General features: G+C 49.9%; 1 protein-coding gene across 7 annotated transcripts in view; it reads right to left on the bottom strand.

Annotated features, from left to right (window-relative positions):
• Positions 1–8,515: 8,515 nt before the first annotated feature.
• The window catches only part of PC (pyruvate carboxylase), a 286,650-nt gene continuing 275,803 nt past the window's right edge, over positions 8,516–19,362 (bottom strand). For all 7 annotated transcript variants that reach the window (XM_060269527.2, XM_088659084.1, XM_060269530.2 and 4 more), the window contains 8 exons: positions 18,803–18,959; positions 17,926–18,166; positions 17,404–17,653; positions 15,443–15,687; positions 14,721–14,900; positions 13,196–13,444; positions 12,312–12,452; positions 8,516–10,043 (listed from right to left, as the gene is read on the bottom strand). In XM_060269527.2, coding sequence (XP_060125510.1) covers positions 9,795–10,043; positions 12,312–12,452; positions 13,196–13,444; positions 14,721–14,900; positions 15,443–15,687; positions 17,404–17,653; positions 17,926–18,166; positions 18,803–18,959 — 1,712 coding nt within the window. In that variant the 3' untranslated portion in view covers positions 8,516–9,794. The remainder of the gene's footprint in view (positions 10,044–12,311; positions 12,453–13,195; positions 13,445–14,720; positions 14,901–15,442; positions 15,688–17,403; positions 17,654–17,925; positions 18,167–18,802; positions 18,960–19,362) is intronic.

Genomic DNA, 19,362 nt, shown 5'->3' with positions numbered 1-19,362 from the left:
CTCCCGTTGCTTGGTCCCAGCTCCTGCCAACCTAGCAGTACGAAAGCACGTCTAAATGCAAGTAGATAAATAGGAACAGCTACAGCGGGAAGGTAAACAGCGTTTCCATGTGCTGCTCTGGTTCGCCAGAAGCGGCTTTGTCATGCTGGCCACATGACCTGGAAGCTGTACGCCGGCTCCCTCGGCCAATAATGCGAGATGAGCGCGCAACCCCAGAGTCGGTCACGACTGGACCTAATGGTCAGGGGTCCCTTTACCTTTACCTTTACCTAAAGTGTCCGTTGCAGTAGTGCAACAAATCCACTTTAAAAAACCTCAACAACCAGGGCTCTCTGCGGTTTGGAAACACATTGGAAAGTGTGGAACAGATGAATGATTAATGGGAAGATGTATAAATAAATACACTGTGGGTAAATCATATTTATTGTCGCCGTTTAACTTCTTTTTGAAAACGGCGTCGAGGTTGTTATTTTGTTTTACAGTCAAGTGGTATATCAATTTTAAAATATTATAAATATAATAAAATAACACCTGCATACAAATAAGAACGAGTGCTTACCAAGATTGGATACAACCTAACCTCCACATAGAATCACGGAATTGTAGAGTTGGAAGGGACCACAAGGGTCATCTAGTCCAACCCCTGCAATGCAGGAATCCTTTTGCCCAACGTGGGGCTCGAACCCACAACCCCGAGATGAAGAGGCTCATGCCCTGCCAACTGAGCTTTATGCAAGCAAATCTGAATGAATGTGCCCAAGAAATCGGTTGCTGGAGGAGCCCTTAGCCTGTGTCAGTGGTGTGATACAACACAAACACACATACACGAGTGAGTTGTTTAGGACAAGGCTTCTGCGGGTGGAATATGCAAGGTAGCGAGATACATAGAGCTCATCAGGTAGAACTGGGAAAGATGCTAACAGTCTTATCTACACTCACAACAAAGGCTTGTGATGCCTGTGGTGGATAAACACATTGATTTTACATGTGAAGAAATGCAAAAACAGTGTGTGAAACAGTACTGTTAGGAGAATCTGCTTACTTAGGTTGCATTAAGAATGTGTCAAGAACGGTTTGTGCAGGAAAAACAACCTTGAGACAGTTTGATAGAAAGTAGGCACTTTGTTCCCGCTGAATCAGGCATCCAGCTCTGATAATACAGGCTTGCTTTTCCTAGGAGAACATGACTTCATTCTACACATGTGTAAAGCTAAGGCGAGGGAATGGCTCTGTATAAGCCTGTGTTATTTGTAGGCCAGTGGACTCCACTTTTGTGAATTCCCAGCTGCTGCTGTTTTTCTGACCTAGTAAATCTTTGCAACCTACTCCTGGGGTTGCCACGTTTGTTCTAGCAAAATACAGGACAGGGGGGGGGCTTTTTCTTTTTCATCTGGTGCTGAAGTGACTTTAAATTAAACAATCCATTACAATCTATATAGCAGCCTAACACGATAGCGCCTCTGGAATTTGTCACACACAAATTTGTAAATCTGTCTGTGCTTGGCTACCCAGAGCTATAATCCATTCCGGGAGTCCGTTCAACTCCCAAAACCATTCAAAAACCAAAGTGTGGCTTCCGATTGGCTGCAGGAACTTCCTGCACTCAAGCGGAAGTCACAGAAGCCGTGTTGGAAGTTTAGCTCCCCAAAAACGTTCATAAACCGGAACACTTACTTCCGGGTTTGCGACGTTCGGGAGCCGATTTGATTAGGAGCTAAGCCGTTCGACAACCAAGGAACCACTGTATTATACAAGACAGGTGAAAACCCTACTACACACATTAAACTTTAAGGCTTAAGGACTGGCAGCTTGTATTATGGGATGAGCTTTCATGTATTCACCTGTCCCTTTTAGTCTGATGCATGCATCCGGTGAAGTGGTCCATGAAAACTTCTGCTGCATACCCTGCAAAATTTTCCTGATGAAAAAAGGGGTGTCCTATTTCATCATCATCATTATATTTCTACCCCACCTATCTGACTGGGTTGCCCAGCCACTCTGGGCAGCTTCCAACTTACATAAAAACATTATAAATCATTAAAAAAACCCCCCAAACTTCCCTATACAGGACTGCCTTCAGGTGTCTTCTAAAGGTTATATAGTTAGTTATCTCCTTGGCTTGGGGGTCGCATAACTCTATACCCTCCAACAATTCTCTGCAGCGGCGGAGTTTCATGCTCTGCCACCGGGGGTGGAGAACAGGCGCGCTGCCCCCAGGGATGTGGTGTGCATTCTGGGGGTGCAGCGCGGCGTGTGTTTTGGGGCGGGGCGGGCAGCCGTGATGGCGCCCCTGGGATTGCGCCGCTCGGGGCGGCCCGCCCCCACCGCCCCAATCTTCCTACACCCCTGATTCTCTGATGAAAATAGGAACATCCTCAGGGAAAGTGGGACCTTCCAAGGTCAAATCAGAAACCGGGATGGCTTCTGTAAAGCTGGGACTGTCCCCGGAAAATAGGGACACCTGGAGGGTCTTCTTCCGTGGCTTAACTGGTCAGTCTCTAAGGGGTGTCACAAAGCCTACTGCTGATTTTTGCTTCAGCAGACTCCTATAACTAACTGCCCTTCTGGAAAGTGCATGTTTAGGCTGATCCTTGCAGAAGAGCTGTGCTGGTCTTTTGACACTCCCCCCTAAGTTAGGACCAACAATTTAAAGAGGTCTTGACGCACCCAACTCAGGATGACATTCTATTCATCTGATAAAGTGTCTTTAAGCTGTCACAAGATGCTGCTATTTTTTGCTACATAGTGGGAAGGGAACCCTTCTGGAAATGGTACCGTTCTGAGATGGCTTCAGGGCTTCTTCTGCCCCCTCCAACCTGAAGCACGGTTGTTTCCGAACACCCAGTCTGTTGATGCAGGGATGATTTGGACATGGAGTTCATGGGAAATTATCAACACTTAATTTTGCTGCCTGATTAGGCTGGTCCTTCAATGCTCATGAGGCAGTGGGGTGTCCAAAGATTTCTCCCTCCAAAGGGGCAATCAGGTGTGGGAAGCTTTTCAGGGGTTGGGGGAGGCTGTGTAGAGCAGAGGCAGGCAATGGCATGACCTTGACTGAGCTCTGGCCTTGTTGCCTCATAATTAACCCAGCATGAATCATGAATTGTTAATGCTATCGATTGGCTCTTTGAATCCCTCCGCCTGTGAATTCAATTTGAAGATGCATTATGGGCAGGAAAAGGAGCAGCACAATGCAAATTCAAAGGCTCATTTGCGCCCAGAGGTTGTTGTCAAGGCCAGCAGCAGCAGCAGCTGAAAGGAAGGCTTTACTGCAACCCGGGATGTTACTGGTTCGAAACTCATAGAATCATAGTTGGAAGAGACCACAAGGACCATTCAGTCCAACCCCCTGCCAAGCAGGAAACACCATCAAAGCATTCTTGACATATGCCTGTCAAGCCTCTGCTTAAATACCTCTAAAGAAGGAGACTCCACCACACTCCTTGGTAGCAAATTCCACTGCCGAACAGCTCTTACTGTCAGGAAGTTCTTCCTAATGTTCTTTCTTGTAGTTTGAATCCATTGCTCCAGTTCCGCTTCTCTGGAGCAGAAGAAAACAACCTTTCTCCCTCCTCTATATGACATCCTTTTATATATTTGAACATGGCTATCATATCAACCCTTAACCTTCTCTTCTCCAGGCTAAACATACCCAGCTCCCTAAGCCGTTCCTCATAAGGCATCATTTCCAGGCCTTTGACCATTCTGGTTGCCCTCTTCTGGACACGTTCCAGCTTGTCAGTATCCTTCTTGAACTGTGGTGCCCAGAACTGGAAACAGTACTCCAGGTGAGGTCTGACCAGACCAGAATACAGTGGTATAATTACTTCCCTTGATCTAGATGCTATACTCCTATGGATGCAGCCCAGAATTGCATTGGCTTTTTTAGCTGCTGCATCACACTGTTGACTCATGTCAAGTTTGTGATCTATCAAGACTCCTAGATCCTTTTCACATGTACTGCTCTCAAGCAGTACAAGCAGCTCTCAAGCAGTACTCAACTCTGCATGAATTTGCAAGCTGGATTTAGGCACCTCCAGTAATAATAATAGGATGATAGCGGTCTACGTTTGGGGGCCCGTTGTAATGGTTAAAGTGGGTGCAAAGCACTTTGAATGCCGTAGACTTCCCCAACCTAGTGCCCACCAGATGTTCTGGACTATGACTTCCTTCAGCCTGGAGTTGTAGCACAAAACATTGGAGAAGGGTGTTGCATAGATAAAAACAGATATTGGGGGCGTGTGTCTTTTTTCTGGGGGGTCAGTCTAGATGATATACTAGGTCCCTTCCAGGCTGGCTTAGAGTCTAACAGAAGAGGCTGCAAAAGCATCCATAAAGTTCCTTTGTTAACATAATGACCTTGGCTGGTCAGTTAAGTACTGCTATTTACCATATCCAAATAGGTTGCTCTGTTGCCATAGAAACAAAGGGTTTTGCCACCACACTTGGCTGGATGCCAAGTTATTGTAGGATGGAGAATAGGCCAAGGGGGGCTGTATATGGGATAATTATGTGTTTAAGTTTGCCTGGTGCTGGAAGCTGGGGACACAGAGGTGTGTCTTGCTCTGCACTGGACCCCAAGCTGTGGCTTTCCTGGAAACCTAACCTAGGTAAGCAAGATCTGTTATGGTGTTAATACTGTGAGCCCCTCCACTCTACCGGTATGCTCAGGTTGTAAATATAGGTGTAAACCTAGCCATATATCTTAAGGATGTCGCAGTCTCCACTGACTGTCATTCCAAGGAAACTCACTCCTGGGTAAGGTTAGGCACCCCTGGAGTCTGCCGCTGCTTGGAGATTGGAGTGCAGGATTGGAGTGAGTTTCAGAGACAAATTCGAAGAAGCTAAACTCAAGCTTGGAGAGTTGAAGCTTGTAATTAAATTTGCAATTTTTTTTTGGCAAAATGGGCCATGGGCAGGCATTTGCAATTACAAATGCAAACCAGACTCAGGAGATTGTTTCAGCATGACTTTTTAATATTTAGTTACTACTAACAAGGTGGCAGAGGTGGAAAGAGAAAGATGTAACAAGTTTCTCTTTTCTCTAGAGAGCTGGAATAGTTTGCACCAGTCCAAATGCTTCCATTTTTTGCCCTTTGGGAACAGTAGGAAGATAGGGGCGGTGCTCCCCGAGTGACGCGATCCCAGGGGCACCATCGCCGCTGCCCGCCCCGCCCCCAAAATGTGCGCCCCGCCCCCAAACGTGTGCCATGTCATTGTGCACGGCGCGCCCCACCCCCAAATGCGCACCGTGCCCCACCCCTCCAGTGGTGAGGTCAAACCGCTGCATTAGCAAAACCCAAGTAACATGCCTGGAAGCTGCTGAGCTGCCCATACAACACCCACCTCTCAGCCTCACTGATGTGGTCCAAAGGAAAGCAGAGCAATACATTTGGCACCAGCTTGGCTGCAGGAGTTGCCAGGAGGCAGCGTTTGGGACTGCACACCGGAGTTGTGCAGGGTTTACTCCTTAGCTTTTTCTTCTCCCAAAGATCCCCTGCAAGGCTGCGGAGGTTTAGGGTCAGCCTAGGTAGGCTACCTTCCCAGGTTGATGAGTCCCATCTGCCCCTCACAAGCCTCCATAGCACATGCATAAACCACCTTCTTGACCGTTGACTGTGCAAAAATATTTAATATTTTAAAAAACCCATCCCCCCCCTGTATGGTTCCTCCTTTATCTGTGCACCTCAAATTTCCTTGCTGTTACATGGAACACCCACTTTTGTTGTTGTTGTTGTTTAGCAGTGTCCGACTCTTTGTGACCCCATGGACCAGAGCACGCCAGGCACCGCTGTCTTCCACTGCCTCCCGCAGTTTGGTCAGACTCATATTGGTGGCTTCGAGAACACTGTCCAACCATCTCGTCCTCTGTCGTCCCCTTCTCCTTGTGCCCTCCATATTTCCAAACACCCACTTTACTACTACGGAATGTCCTCAAACATTCATCTTGGAAGGCAGAGCGCCATACTGCTTTTTCTTTCTTATGACCTGCACACCACCTCACTCTTCCCTGCCACACACACACACACACACACACACACAGGTGTGTAGGCAGCTAATTACAGCTGTGAAGTCAGCTGAGCTCTGTCTCAGCAGCCCCTGCTGAGTGCTCACTTAATTCTCCGAAAATTCACTTCTCAGTTTGAAGAGACAATAATAGCTTAAGAATAATTGACGTGTTAATAAGAAGATGCCTTTGAAGTTGGCATTTCCTCATTTTGGTGAAGCAGAGGCTGCGTGGGGGGAAAGTAGTTATGAGCAGAGGTAGGAGAACAACCTGGGCAGAGGAGTTTAGTGCGTCTGTGGAAGAGTCTCCCTAGAAATGTTGCCAACTCCCATGTGCAAAGAGGGCTTCTGTGCCTTTCAGCAGCTGCTGGCTGTGCTGAAATTTAGCAGGAGACTTTCCCCATTGCTTTGCCTTCTGGTGTTTGAAGAAGCTCCCCCTGTTCAATTTCCGTAACAGGAGGTGGTAGTTAATACCACAGGGGCAATGTCAGATTAAAATGTTGGCAAATCTGCTGCCTACTCCTCCCTGCACTGGCATCTTCTAAGCCAGGCATCCCCAAACTTCGGCCCTCCAGATGTTTTGGACTACAATTCCCATCTTCCCTTACCACTGGTCCTGTTAGCTAGGGATCATGGGAGTTGTAGGCCAAAACATCTGGAGGGTGCAGTTTGGGGATGCCTGTTCTAAGCCCTCCTCTTCCAGCCCCCATGCGAACGGGACAGGAAAGTTGTGTCCTGGGGGAGAAACTGGATGTCACAGCCAGCTTGGACACTGACCTGAAAGGCAGGAAGGGCAGAGGCAGAGCTAGCTGCTCCAGCGCCCAGAGCGGCACACATGCCTGTGCACCCAGGGGCAGGGCCATGGGGGCAGGGGGAGCATCCCAGGGGGTGAGCCGCTCATGGTGGGCTGCTTTCTGGGTGGGGTGGGGAGCCGTGCGACTTTGCCAGCAGCCTTCCTTTCTTCCCTCTTCCTTTTGACAGCTCAGGGGAGGCTCCCGCCCCCAGGAAGCAGCCTGGGAACAGGGGGGGGGGCAATGTCACCCCCCCGCCCGTGACTCCCAAGCCTCCCCTGAGCTGTCAAAATGAAGGGGGAAGGCTCAAGGCTTGGGAGTCATGGGCGGGCGGCACGGCACGCAGAATGTCACCCCCCTCAGTGATGCCACCCAGGGCGGCCCACCCTTACCGCCCCCTTCCTCTGCCCCTGAGGAAGGGGGGCTTTTTTTTTTTTTGCTTCAAGTCAGGGTGGTAGTGGAAGCGGACTTGTGGAGCACAGGATCCTATGATGCAAATGTGCATATGTTGACTTATGCAACAGGACTTCCTGGGCCCTCTTCCTCCCCCCCCCCCGCCCCACAAATCTGGGGAAACCTATTGCTGAGAACTGTAACTTGTGCAGCTATTTAAAAAACGGAGACTCATCTTGTCCAACATTGAACGTGTGACTCCTGTCTCCTTCTTTCTCACCCACACCCAGCTCCAGCTTGTGCTTCTGGGCAAATTAAGGTAGTGGGTGGGCAGAGACACACAGGCACTGTGTCTTGCAGTGTGCCAAGCAAAGGTATTCTTTAAAAGGGGAGAGGGAAGTGGCATGAGATATGGCGGACTGCCTCAGCCCCTCCCCCCCAGCCAAGCCATGCTTTTCTGGCCTCCCGAGGACCCCTCCCCCCATTTTGGTGATTAAAATAGCCAGAGCATGTGGTCCAGGCATCCCCAAACTGCGGCCCTCCAGATGTTTTGGCCTACAACTCCCATGATCCCTAGCTAACAGGACCAGTGGCCGGGGAAGATGGGAATTGTAGTCCAAAACATCTGGAGGGCCGAAGTTTGGGGATGCCTGACTTGGTCTCTCCCCTAGCCCAGTACACCAAGAGGGTGCAGATTGCCTCCCTCCTCACCTATCGCCAGATTGATCATTTGAGGAGGGGGTGATCAGCTGGAGGGAGGGGAGTTGTGTGCCCAACATTCACAGGAAGAATGTGGAGGCCAGGCCGCACAGACCAGCTGCTGCCATGCGGCCCCCAAAAGTTTTGAAAAGTGGGAACACGGCCCTTGGAGCTCCCCAAAGCCGTGAGCTACCCCTGGACCACACCCTGTGACCTGGCAAAAGGTTGTGTGCAAAGTGTTGAGAAGCAATTGGGCATTAAAGCAGCAACCGGAGGGAGCCAGAGTCAGGCAACAGGCATCTGATCCAGCCTTCTGCTCTCATAGGGGCCAACAAGATGCATGGGGAAAACATGCAAGCAGGACCAGATCCCAAGATCCCTCTCCCTTCCAGCAACTGGTATTCAGAAGCATTATTGCCTCTGACTGTGGAGGCAGAGCAGGGCCATGCCTAGTAGCCGTCACTGTCTCCTGTGGAGGGGAGCTCCACAGTTTAGCTCTGCACAGCGCGAAGAAGTCCTCTATCCGTCCTGAATCTTCTTCCAGCGTTCAGTGTCTTCGGTCCGAGGGAGAGAGACGTCATCACACCCACACAGACCCTCCCTTGATCCACACGCCACACAGGGGATTGCCTTGATGAGCTTTTATATATAGATATTTATATAGATATTTATATACTATAGATTTCGTTTCTTTCAAGTGAAATTTCTGTGGGTCCCACGTTTCACCTGTCGGTCTCATCAAATAATCCCATGATTCTTCAGATGCCGACACGCCGGCCGGCTCAGTCCAGTTCCTTAGTGTGGAGTCGAAATGATTTGCGCTCCATTATTCCATTTTGTTCCCTCACCCACGGGCGGGAGGAGGAGGAGGAGGAGGAGGAGGAGGGGACCTCACCCTGGTTCCCCTCCCAGCCCTCGGTGAACAACCCTGTAAACAACACACCGTCTGAGGCCAACACGGCCATTTTGGACGACAACTCCCATCAGCACATGCTGGCTGAGGCTGATGGGATTTGTAGTCCAAAAACAGCCAGAGGGCTACCTAGGTCATTCTGGTGATTGGGATTGCTTTGTACATCACATATAGGGGAGGGAGTTGAAGGCCCCCCCCAAGGTTTCTCCCACCCCCATTGGCTTGAGAAGAAGTCTCTGATTTGGCAATTGTAATGAGCGATTAAGGAAGTGAGTGATGGAAGAGGAAGGGAGGGTCCTAACCCTGCCCTCCTCCTCCCCAACCATAAGGCAATGTTGAACCTGAAATGTTCATTCTAAGAGGTGTGGAGGGGGGGTGTCCTACAGAAGATCCCCCCCCCTGAGGTGGGGGAGAGGCATGTAGTGAAGTCAGCAGCGGGCTGCAGCAGAGGGAGATGGTAAGGAAACGATGTCCCCCCCCCCTCGCTAAATTGGTCCATGGGGTCTGGGCAGAGGGCACATGTGCAGCTATGGAGATAGGGGTCTCCTTCCCCACTCAGGTCTGCTTTCTCCAAGGCTCCACTTTCGGTGGAGGGGGCTGAAATTGCCATCACTTTCTTGAAAGGAGGAAACAGCTGAAATCCCTCCTCCTCCCCCCCAAAAATGGTTTCCTCCTTGTTTGCCTCCTAAGTTGGAACCAGCGGGCACTTGCCGTGTCTCCCAGACCCACATGATCCCTCCCACCCTCTATGCTGCCATGCTTTTATTTCTGTGGGCTCCTCCCCCCCATAAAAAAATCTGAAGCATACAGAATACAGGCCTGGCAGGGGATGGTGGGAAGAAGGTGAAGAGTTTCTACAGATGGAGGGGCTTAAAGACTCCGTTGCACAGCCTGGGTTACAACGGAGGGAGGGGAAGCAGCAGTTTTTAGTGGGGGGTCATGTGCGTGTGAGTGGGACAAGTTGTTCTGCTTTTGGAGCAGGGGAGGGCTAGCTACTCAATCTCCAAGATCAGGTCGTCTCCTTCCAAGCTCATCTCTGGCTTGACGTAGATCTTCTTGATGGTCCCCGTCAAGGGCGAGTTGACCACCGTCTCCATCTTCATGGCGCTCAGGACGCAGAGGGGCTTCCCCTTCTCGATGGGGTCCCCTTCCCGCACTTTGATGTCAATCACCTTCCCGGGCATGGGGGCCCCAATCTGGCCTTTGACGTCCTTCAGGGCTTTGGGGTGGAAATGCATTTCCTGGAGTAGAAGTGAGAGAGGAGAGGAATGATATGCCAGGATTGCTTTCCCCAATCTGGACTACAATGCCCATCAGCCCCAGATGCTGTAGTCTAAGACATCTGTAGGGCACCAAGTAGGGGCTGGCTGATGGGAGCTGTAGTCCCAGGGTATAAATTGGAGTTGGAAGAGAGCCTGAGGGTCATCTAGTCCAACCCCCTGCAATGCAGGCATCTCAACTAGATCATACTTTTTTGTGTGTTTAATTCTCAAACCTTTATTGGCATATAGACAAGATTCCAATCAGGTTCAGCACAATAAAACCACTCAGCAAAATCTGCAACTAACAATTAAGATAGCGCTGAGTAACATTCACGAATCCTCAGTGCATACATGACTCATGGTCATCCAACCTCTGCTTAAAAACCTCCAAGGAAGGGAGAGTCCACCACGTCTTGTGGGAGTCTTGTTCCACTGCTTAGCTCTTACTAAGGCCAAAGATTTAGACTAAAGGTATAGCCTAGACTTCTCTTTCGATTTCTTTCTGTGTAGAATTTGGTATTTCAACTGTTGCTTTTTTGACACAGGAGCCCATTGGACTATGCCAACCCCCCCCCCACTTTATTTGAAACAGTACATTCCCTAGACGGCTGACATCATATCAGTCCTCTGGATATGTAGACTGGCTCATAGATCATTTAAAAATGTAATTGGAGATAGAGATTCACAGAGGAGGAGGAGGAGGAGGAGGAGGAGGAGGAGGAGGAGGAGGAGGAGGAGGAGGAGGAGGAGGAGGAGGAGTGGGAGTCTATTGTCTGCTTTCAGCAGTTAGCCAAGAGAACCTCCTGTCATGCTGGAAGCTGTTTCCTTCATGCCCCCTCTTAGGGATCTCCTGGATGGATCTGGCTGAGCCCTCTGTTGGGAACAGGATGCAGGGTAAGGTGCTGGATCAGATAAGAAGGGACCAGGCCCCAAAGGGATGCAATACCAGCATTATATTGACATTTGTTAAATCACCGCTGGTGAGTAAGAACTGTATTTTCAAGCCCCTACTTACCCACCTCTGAGGCTGATTGTTACTGGCATCTCAGTGCTGGTGAATCTTGTTATTTTTAATATTTGCATTGCTGGTTGCAAGATTATTATTTTTTCAGGAGGGCACGGATGAATTTTAATGATCAGAAAAGCATCCAATTCGAGCAAAACAAACACACCCGAAAGGGCACTCGATTCATCTTCCCGAACTGCAAGTCTAATCTTGCAAGCTGTGATCTGGATCTTGCCGCCAGCTTGTCCACCCACTTATCTATCCCTGGTCCTTATTTGCTCATGACTAGCCTGCTTATTTATTACCTGTTGGAAGTCTGGGTGCCACTCAGAAAAGGGGTTAGCATGGTGTTTAAACAGATAGATTATCCCTCTACCTTTGAACTCTGCGCTGACCTCTCTGTACCCTTCGAAGTTAGACTGATACTACTTAGGTTGCATCCTATTCACAACTTCCTCCTCCCAGTCTCATTTGACCTTGAGATGTGAGGCCATCTTGGATGTATCTTCCGAGAACAAAGGGGCAAGCATGGCTTCTTTGGTTCTCCAACTAGATAGTTAGCTAAGACTATAGAACTCTTTCCTATCAAGTAGGAGAGTGTACCACCTCTTGTGGGAGTCTGTTCCTCTGTCAAACTCTTTCCTATTTATTTAATGCCGTCATACCTCACCTTTTCTCCAAGGAGCTCAAGGTAGTGTGCCCGGTTCTCTCTCATTTTTTAATCCCCACACAACCCTGTGAGGTGGGTTGGGATGAGAGGCATCAGTGACTGGCCTTCAAGGTCATCCAGTGAGTCTCATGGCCGAGTTGGGGGGGATTTGAACCCTGGTCACTCCCCGTTTCTAGTCTGAAACTCTAACCACTAGACCACCACTGGCTCTCCATAACCATAAGCTTTCTTATTTTATAGTTTTCCAACTAAAGGTTTGCTCCAATCAAGGATTCAAGGGCCTTCTTGGTAGTGGCACCCGCCCTGTGGAATGCCCTCCCATCAGCTGTCAAGGAAATAAACAACTTTCTGACTTTTGGAAGACATCTGAAGGCAGCCCTGTTTAGGGAACTTTTGAATTTTTGATCTTTTACTGTGGTTTTATAATTTGTTGGAAGCCACCCAGAGTGGCTGGGGCAACCCAGTCAGACGAGTGGGGTAATAATAAATGAATTATTATTATTATTATTATTATTATTATATATTATTTAACTAAAGTTAGCTTCTGCTGCAGCACACAGGGTAATCTTACCTTCATGGCTTTTGTGTCCTTGACCAGGATGGAGCGCAGTTGCCCATTCATTTCAAAGAAGACTTCTCTTTGGCCGGCCCGGTTTATGTCTCCCAGCGCTAAGGCTTTGATGTGGAGGGTCTTGCCACGCTCCAGCTCCACCTGCATGTCAGGAAGACAGCGAGCTCTGAGTTCCCTTGCCCTGGAGGTCCTGCTAGTCCAAAGCTCAAGGGAAGAGCATCTCCTTTGCATGCAGGAGGCCCCAAGTTCAATCCCTGGTATCTCCAGGTAGGACTGGGGGGACACCCAAGAGCTGCTGCCAGTCAGTGTAGACAGCACTGAGCCAGATAGACCAATGGCCTGACTCAGTAGGTAGCCGCTTCCTGTGCCTTTCTTTGAAGAGGATCCTGAGCTAAATGAACCTATGGTTTGTAGAATTGGAAGGAACCCTGAAGATCATATGGCACAACTCCCTGCAATACAGGAATATGCAACTGTCCTATATGGGGATTGAACCTACAACTTTGGCGTTATCAGCACCATGCTCTAACCACCTGAGCTATCCAGGCTGATCCCTATTTATGCAGAAACATGCAGACAAGAACCTTGTTTTGTTTTTGAGGACATGGCTTTAGATCAGTGACCAAACATCTGCTCTGCAATGACATTTCCTGGCAGGGTTAGGAAAGACGTCCAGTCCGACTACGTGGTACTGCTACCCCAAAGGTACCTTAGTGTGGGGACGGGCAAATAACTGCCCCTTGTTGAGACATTGCCAGCTTCTGATAATGCCCCCCCCGATCACTGGGGAAGAGCACCTACACCTGGGTTAGAGGCGCCCCACTCCCTCTGCCTCTTGGCAAAGGGGCTTGTGTGAATCTCTGCCCCCCCACCCTTCGGGTCACCTCAAACTCTTCTGCGATCTTCGGCCCCTCCAGGAAGAGGCGGGTGTTGAGGCATTCGACGGGGCCAAAGTTGGCTGTGAAATCCTTGAACTCGTTGAAGACCTTGGGGTACATAGCGGCCGAGAGGACATCCTCTGGGGTGATCTCTTCTTCGTGCTGCTCGCACAGCTCCTTCTCCAACTTCACAAAGTCCATGGGGGGCAGCGAGGCCCCCGGGCGGCCCTCGACACGGGGCAGGTCTTTCAACACCTGGAGGGGAGTGCAAAGGAGACAACAGCTTGCATATCCCTGATGTGGTGACTCCGGCCAGGGGCCGGGAAACAACTGAGGACCAGGTGACCTCAGAGAATACATCACCCCAGAGATCCCTACCTGGAAACCCAGACAGGGCACTGCTGAGAGAGCTGCATGTTCCAGAGGTGCACTTTGCTTAGGTAAGAAATGGGCCTTTTAGCGTTGTGCCTCCAGCCCTCTGGAATCTGTTACCAGCCGGAATGAAGAAAGATGCCCGACGTCTTCCGCTTAAGAAGGATTTTTCTGAGGTGCGACCCAGTTAATCCCACTCAAGAGTGGACCTTCTGAACTCGGTGGGCTTGATGTAACTTAACTCTGCTGATTTCAAAGCGTCTCCTCTGAGTATGACTAACCTGGCTATCTCCCTAAATACTGTACATAAAAATGCATCACCACCACAGTGTAGGATTTGCAATGTTGCGTCATAAACCTGGATTTGCATGAAATCAGGATGGGGGAAAAGGGAGAGGGGGAATTGGTGGTTGAAAGCGACAACAGAACTTTGAGTAAAGCAGCGTTGCAGGGAACCGAGTAGAAAATGCTGGTTGAAGAAGCTGTGAGAATGGTAGGGGTATGAGGGGCTGGGGGTTTGTGTGAGGGGTAAAGGGAGTGGTGGGAGTTATGAATCGATTCATTTTGGTCACTGACCAGAGGGGTGGTGGGAGTTAATAAGAAGAGGCTGCGTTGGTGAACAACGTGAGCAGGGGTGTCAGTCCTATGTCTGATATGGTTATAATCCATGGAACCCCAATGTCAGGGAATGGTCTGAAAACGAGGATTGGGGAACGCATTCTATGGCAGACCAGCTTCTCTCCGATGGAGAGCTGGAGGGGGAAGAGTCACCTCCCTTGTTCACAGCGTATTCGGAAGCAGAGAGAGAGAGGCAGGAGGTGAACAGCTTAGGGGGGAGTTACCCAGTTACGAGTTAATGACAACAGAACCAGAAAGGAGGGGTCAGCTAGTGGAGACATTCTCGGAGATCCGAACATATCAGAGAAGAAAGGAGTCAGAAGGAGAGAGGAACTTCCTGTTGGTGCCCAAAATGCTGCAGTAGCCGGAAGAATGATTAGACTAGGCAACTGCTTCTTTACGGAGACCTGTGTATTTGTGCTCGCAACATGACGCTGTAATAAAAAGACTACAAATCTATCAACTGCTTGTTAATTCTTATCTGGGAAGTTGCAGAAGGGAGGGGAGGACTCTCCACGCCTCTGACACCCAAGGAGCTTACCTTGGAGCGGAAGGGCTCCGGGAACCCCCCGTAGGGGATGCCAATGTAGCCCTGCAGGAACTCCACCACCGAGAGCGGGAAGGAGAGCTCGTCTGCCTGAGCCTCCACTTCCTGCCGCGTCAGGTTGTTCTGGACCATGAACTGCGCCAGGTCGCCCACAATCTTGGAGGAGGGCGTCACCTGCAGGGAGCAGGAAGGGGTGGGGGGGGGGAGAAGAGGGCCGATGAGCCACTGGTTCTCCCTATGGTCAAGACTCAAGAGGCATAGAAATTTTACGAAGCAAATAGATAAATAAATAAATCCATCCATCCATCTGCTATGGATGTTGCCAAATTCTAGCGTCACGGGAGAAGGAAAAAGCCTTTCTCCATCCACTTTCTCCACATCATGCAGAATTTTGCAAACTTTTGTCTCCGCTTGCCTTTCCTCCAAATTAAAAAGTCTCAAATGCTGCAATCTGCCTTCACGGAGGAGTCGCTCCATTCCCAAAGCACAAAGCCCCCTTGGCATCTTTATCATAGAACCGTAGAGTTGGAAGGGACCACGAGGGTCATCTAGTCCAACCCCCTGCAATGCAGGAATCTTTGGCCAAAGGTGGGGCTCGAACTCACGACCCTGAGATTCTTTGGTGCCATGCTGCCCCAAAGGCCTGCCCTTCCTCTCCTTGTTGTGGATGGGAGGGAAGCCACTGGGAGTTGGGCCCTGGACGAGGCACCGCTTACCTTGATGAGGTCCCCGAGGAGCTTGTTGGCCTCGACGTAGGCCTTTTTCACCTGCTTGAACTTGTTCCCCAGCCCCATGCTGTGGGCCTGGAAGTGGAGGTTGGTGTACTGGCCTCCGGGGATCTCGTTCTCGTACACATCCGCGTTGCCGGACTTCATGGTGGCCGTGCAGTCAAAGGAGGCGTAGAGGCCCCGCGCCATCTCCCAGTATTCACTGTAGTCAAACACTTTCTCTATCTGGATGCCTGAGTCAAGAGGGTGGGGTGGGGGGGGGGGAAGAGAGCTCTATGTAGTGGGGTAGGAATGGGAAGCCTCGTTGCTTTAGCCCTAACAGTAGCTATTTCGGCTAGCAGAAGCCTTCTCCTCCAGGCATTTGTCCAATCCTCTTTTAAAAGCCATGGAGGCCAGCCCTTCCATTAGACAGGGTGAGGTGAATACCTCAGAGGGCAGATGCTAAGTGTTGGGAATCAATGGCGAGGTGCTGGGGGAGGGGGGGCAGAATTGTGCCTGCATTGCACCCCCTAAGCTGCTCTCAGGGGCAGTGGAGGGTGTGGCCCCATCACCAGTCTTGAAGAAAGATACAACTGCCAACTGGTTGGCTCTTTATATGTGTAAGGAAGGAAGGGCGCCATTTTGTTCTTTGCCTCAGGCGGGCAAATGTTTTGGGCTGGCCCTTTTTGAAGCCATTGCCATATCTCGCAGTAGCAATTTGTTAAATATCTGTTATTACCCACCCTTCACCACAGCTGGTTACAAAACAAATCAGGAGTTTTCGGAAGACGTGTCAAAATTCTTAATGATTTAAATAGCATCGAAACTGTCTCACTAACACTAGAAGCAGCATAGAGTTACTCAATAGAAAGAAAATCAGAATTTTCAAAAGCTGTGGTAAAAAGACATGCCTTTAGCTAGCTTCCAAAGCATGGGTCGCATTCACACCACGCATTTAAAAGGCTATGCAAATTAAATAAAGCAGATTACATACATATCTTTTGGGATTGTTCTCAAATAGAAATATCCTGGAAAACCATTCAGGCTATTATCTCTGATAGGTTAGGATATTATATACCCTTTGGAAGCAATAATATTTCTGCTTGGTCATCTAAAATAGGTTATTATAGAAAATGATCAAGAAGCAGTGTTCAACCTTATAACTGCTGCTAAAATTATAATAGCTAAAAATAGGGGGAAGCATATTTCCTAATACATCTGAATGGATTGTGAAAATTTGGCCTACAGCAACTATGATTACGCTAATTTATTGTAAAAGAATACATCTAAACTAGCCTAACAGGTTTGTGGAAAAATCTGTATTTTTCTGGAATGTTTCAGAACAAGTTCAGCGATAATGCCCAACCTTATGCTGCTTTCAACCTGCTGTAACAGTATTTTACTATGCTCTTTTTGTGTTTTTTAGTGAAATAAAATGCATTTAAAAGCCAAACAGAATGCTATGATAAAATCCCGGGAACTGTAGTTTGTTAAGGGTGCTGAGAGTTGTTACGAGGCCCCTATTCCCCTCACAGAGCTACAACTCCCAGAGCTCCCTCTGTTAATCTACTCTGAAAACTGTAGCTCTGCGAGGCTTATAGGGGGCTTCCTAACAACTCTCAACACCAGGCATCCCCAAACTGCAGCCCTCCAGATGTTTTGGCCTACAACTCCCATGATCCCTAGCTAAGAGGACCAGTGGCCAGGGATGATGGGAATTGTAGTCCAAAACATCTGGAGGGCCGAAGTTTGGGGATGCCTGCTCAACACCCTTTAACAGCTCCCAGAATGCTTTGGGGGAAGAAGCCATGATGGCTTGCAGTGGTATCATAGCACTTTAAATGTATGGTGCCTCTGCGACCAGGGACAGCATTGGTGGCAGTGACAAACCTCAAGTCCTCCTGCTTCCCTTCCTTCAGGAGGAAGTCCCGCCTCTCTAACCTCCCTCCTCCCCGTGCCCCATTCCGCACCTGTGTCGTGCTCAGTCCCACGGGTGCAGGCCACCATGGCGCCCATGCTCGGCTGGGAGGTCATCCCAGACATGGAGTCCACGGCAACGTCCACAATGTCGGCCCCTGCGGCGGCGCAAGCCAGCATGGAGGCCACCCCGGCGCCCGAAGTGTCGTGTGTGTGGATGTGCAACGGGATGTTGGGGAAGTGCTGGCGCAGCGCCGACACCAGCATGGAGGAGGCCTGTGGCTTCAGGACACCGGCCATGTCCTGAGAAAGAGAGAGAGGCATTCAGGGAGGCTGAGAGGTGGGAATTGCAGAGGGGTTGGTGTGAGGGCAAGGTGGGGGAGGGCAAGGCCAGGGGCGGGGCTTCATTAAGGGAGGAGTCAGAGAGAGGGGAGGAGCTGAAGCACAATATGGGAGGAGCCACAAGGGAAATGGCGGATGCAGTGGGAACCAAAACAGGGAAGGGAAGGAGGCCCTCCGTTGTGTGGGGTTCAGACCTTTTCAGACTGGGGACCCAGTGGTGGGCCTCCTTTTACCTTGATGGCCAAGATGTGGGTGCCAGCTTTGACCAGCTCCTCAGCCAGGTTGACGTAGTAGTCCAGGTTGTACTTGGTCCGGTTAGGGTCAGCCACATCCCCCGTGTAGGAGATGGCGGCTTCCACCACGCCTCCTGCCTGCCCGGCTGCCTCCATCCCCAACAGCATGTTGGGCAGGTAATTGAGGGAGTCAAAGACCCGGAAAATGTCCATCCCATTCTCCTTGGCCACTTGGCAGAACCTGAGGAAGGGAACGTGCAGGATCGCTGAGGGGAGAGGGCTTGGGGGACAAGGGGGGCACGAAGGGGGCACAAGGGAATTTCCCCACTCCACAGACCCCACATTCTATTTTATAGAAAGCAGATGTTTTCTGACAATGTTTTGCATTCGCCTTATAGATTCGCAGAATCGCAGAGGGACAATAAGGGTCATCTAGTCCTGCAATGCAGGAATATTTTGCCCAAGGCGGGGCTCAAACTCACGGCCCTGGGATTAAGAGCTTCATGCCCTACCAACTGAGCTATCCAGGCAGTACCAATATTTAAGCTACTTAGTTTAACACGCATTGTGAACTGAGTAGAGATTTGTTGAAATGTAAGTGGCATACAAATACAAATTGTGCCGTAGCTCAAGTGGTAGAGCGTTTGTCTCACATGCAGAAGGTCCCAGGTTCAACCCCTGATGTCACCATCGAGTAGGGCTGGGAGAGACTCCGTGCCCGTGATGCTGCCAGTCGGGGTAAGCAATACTAAACTAGATGAACCAATGGTCTGATTCAGCCCTATTTTTCCCCCAAACTGCTCACGTAATTTTAGAAAATGTGCTTATCCTGCATAATTGGGGTGCCAGATTGCAGATCATCACCCAAGGAACTTACTTGAAGACAGAGTTGTCCGGATAGTTAGTGTAGCCCACAGCGTTGGCCCCTCTCAGCAGCATCTGGAAGGGGATGTTGGGGATGAGCTCGCGCAACTCTTGGAGGCGGCGCCAGGGGCATTCGTAGAGGAAGCGCATGGCTACGTCAAAGGTGGCGCCTGAGGATGGTAGATGGGAGGAGGAGGCAGAGGGAGGAGAGCATCAGTGCAATGTTTGCAAGAACATAAGAAGGGCCAGCTGGATCAGGCCAATGGTCCATGTAGTCCAACATTCTAATCTCAAAGTGGCCAACCAGTTGCCTCTTTGGGAGGCCAGAAAACAGAACCCCGGCACACGAGCAATTCTCCCTTCCTGGAGTTTCCAGTAAATTGTATTTAGAACCATTGATGCCTCTGGCTTTGGAGGCAGAACATAACCATTGTGGCCGGTAGCCACGTCTGGAGGAGCTTTTAATTGGGGGCTCAAGATTTGGACCCGCTTCCTCCCCAGGCTCATTTTGGAAGCCTCAAAGGCTCAGCTTCTACAAAATGGTAATAATTAGGAAGAGAATGGACCCGAGAA

This window comes from Zootoca vivipara, chromosome 16 (assembly GCF_965207765.1).
Source record: "Zootoca vivipara chromosome 16, rZooViv2.hap1.1, whole genome shotgun sequence".
In the NCBI taxonomy this organism is placed as follows: Eukaryota; Metazoa; Chordata; class Lepidosauria; order Squamata; family Lacertidae; genus Zootoca; species Zootoca vivipara.
This window is presented reverse-complemented; position numbering and strand designations above follow the sequence as displayed.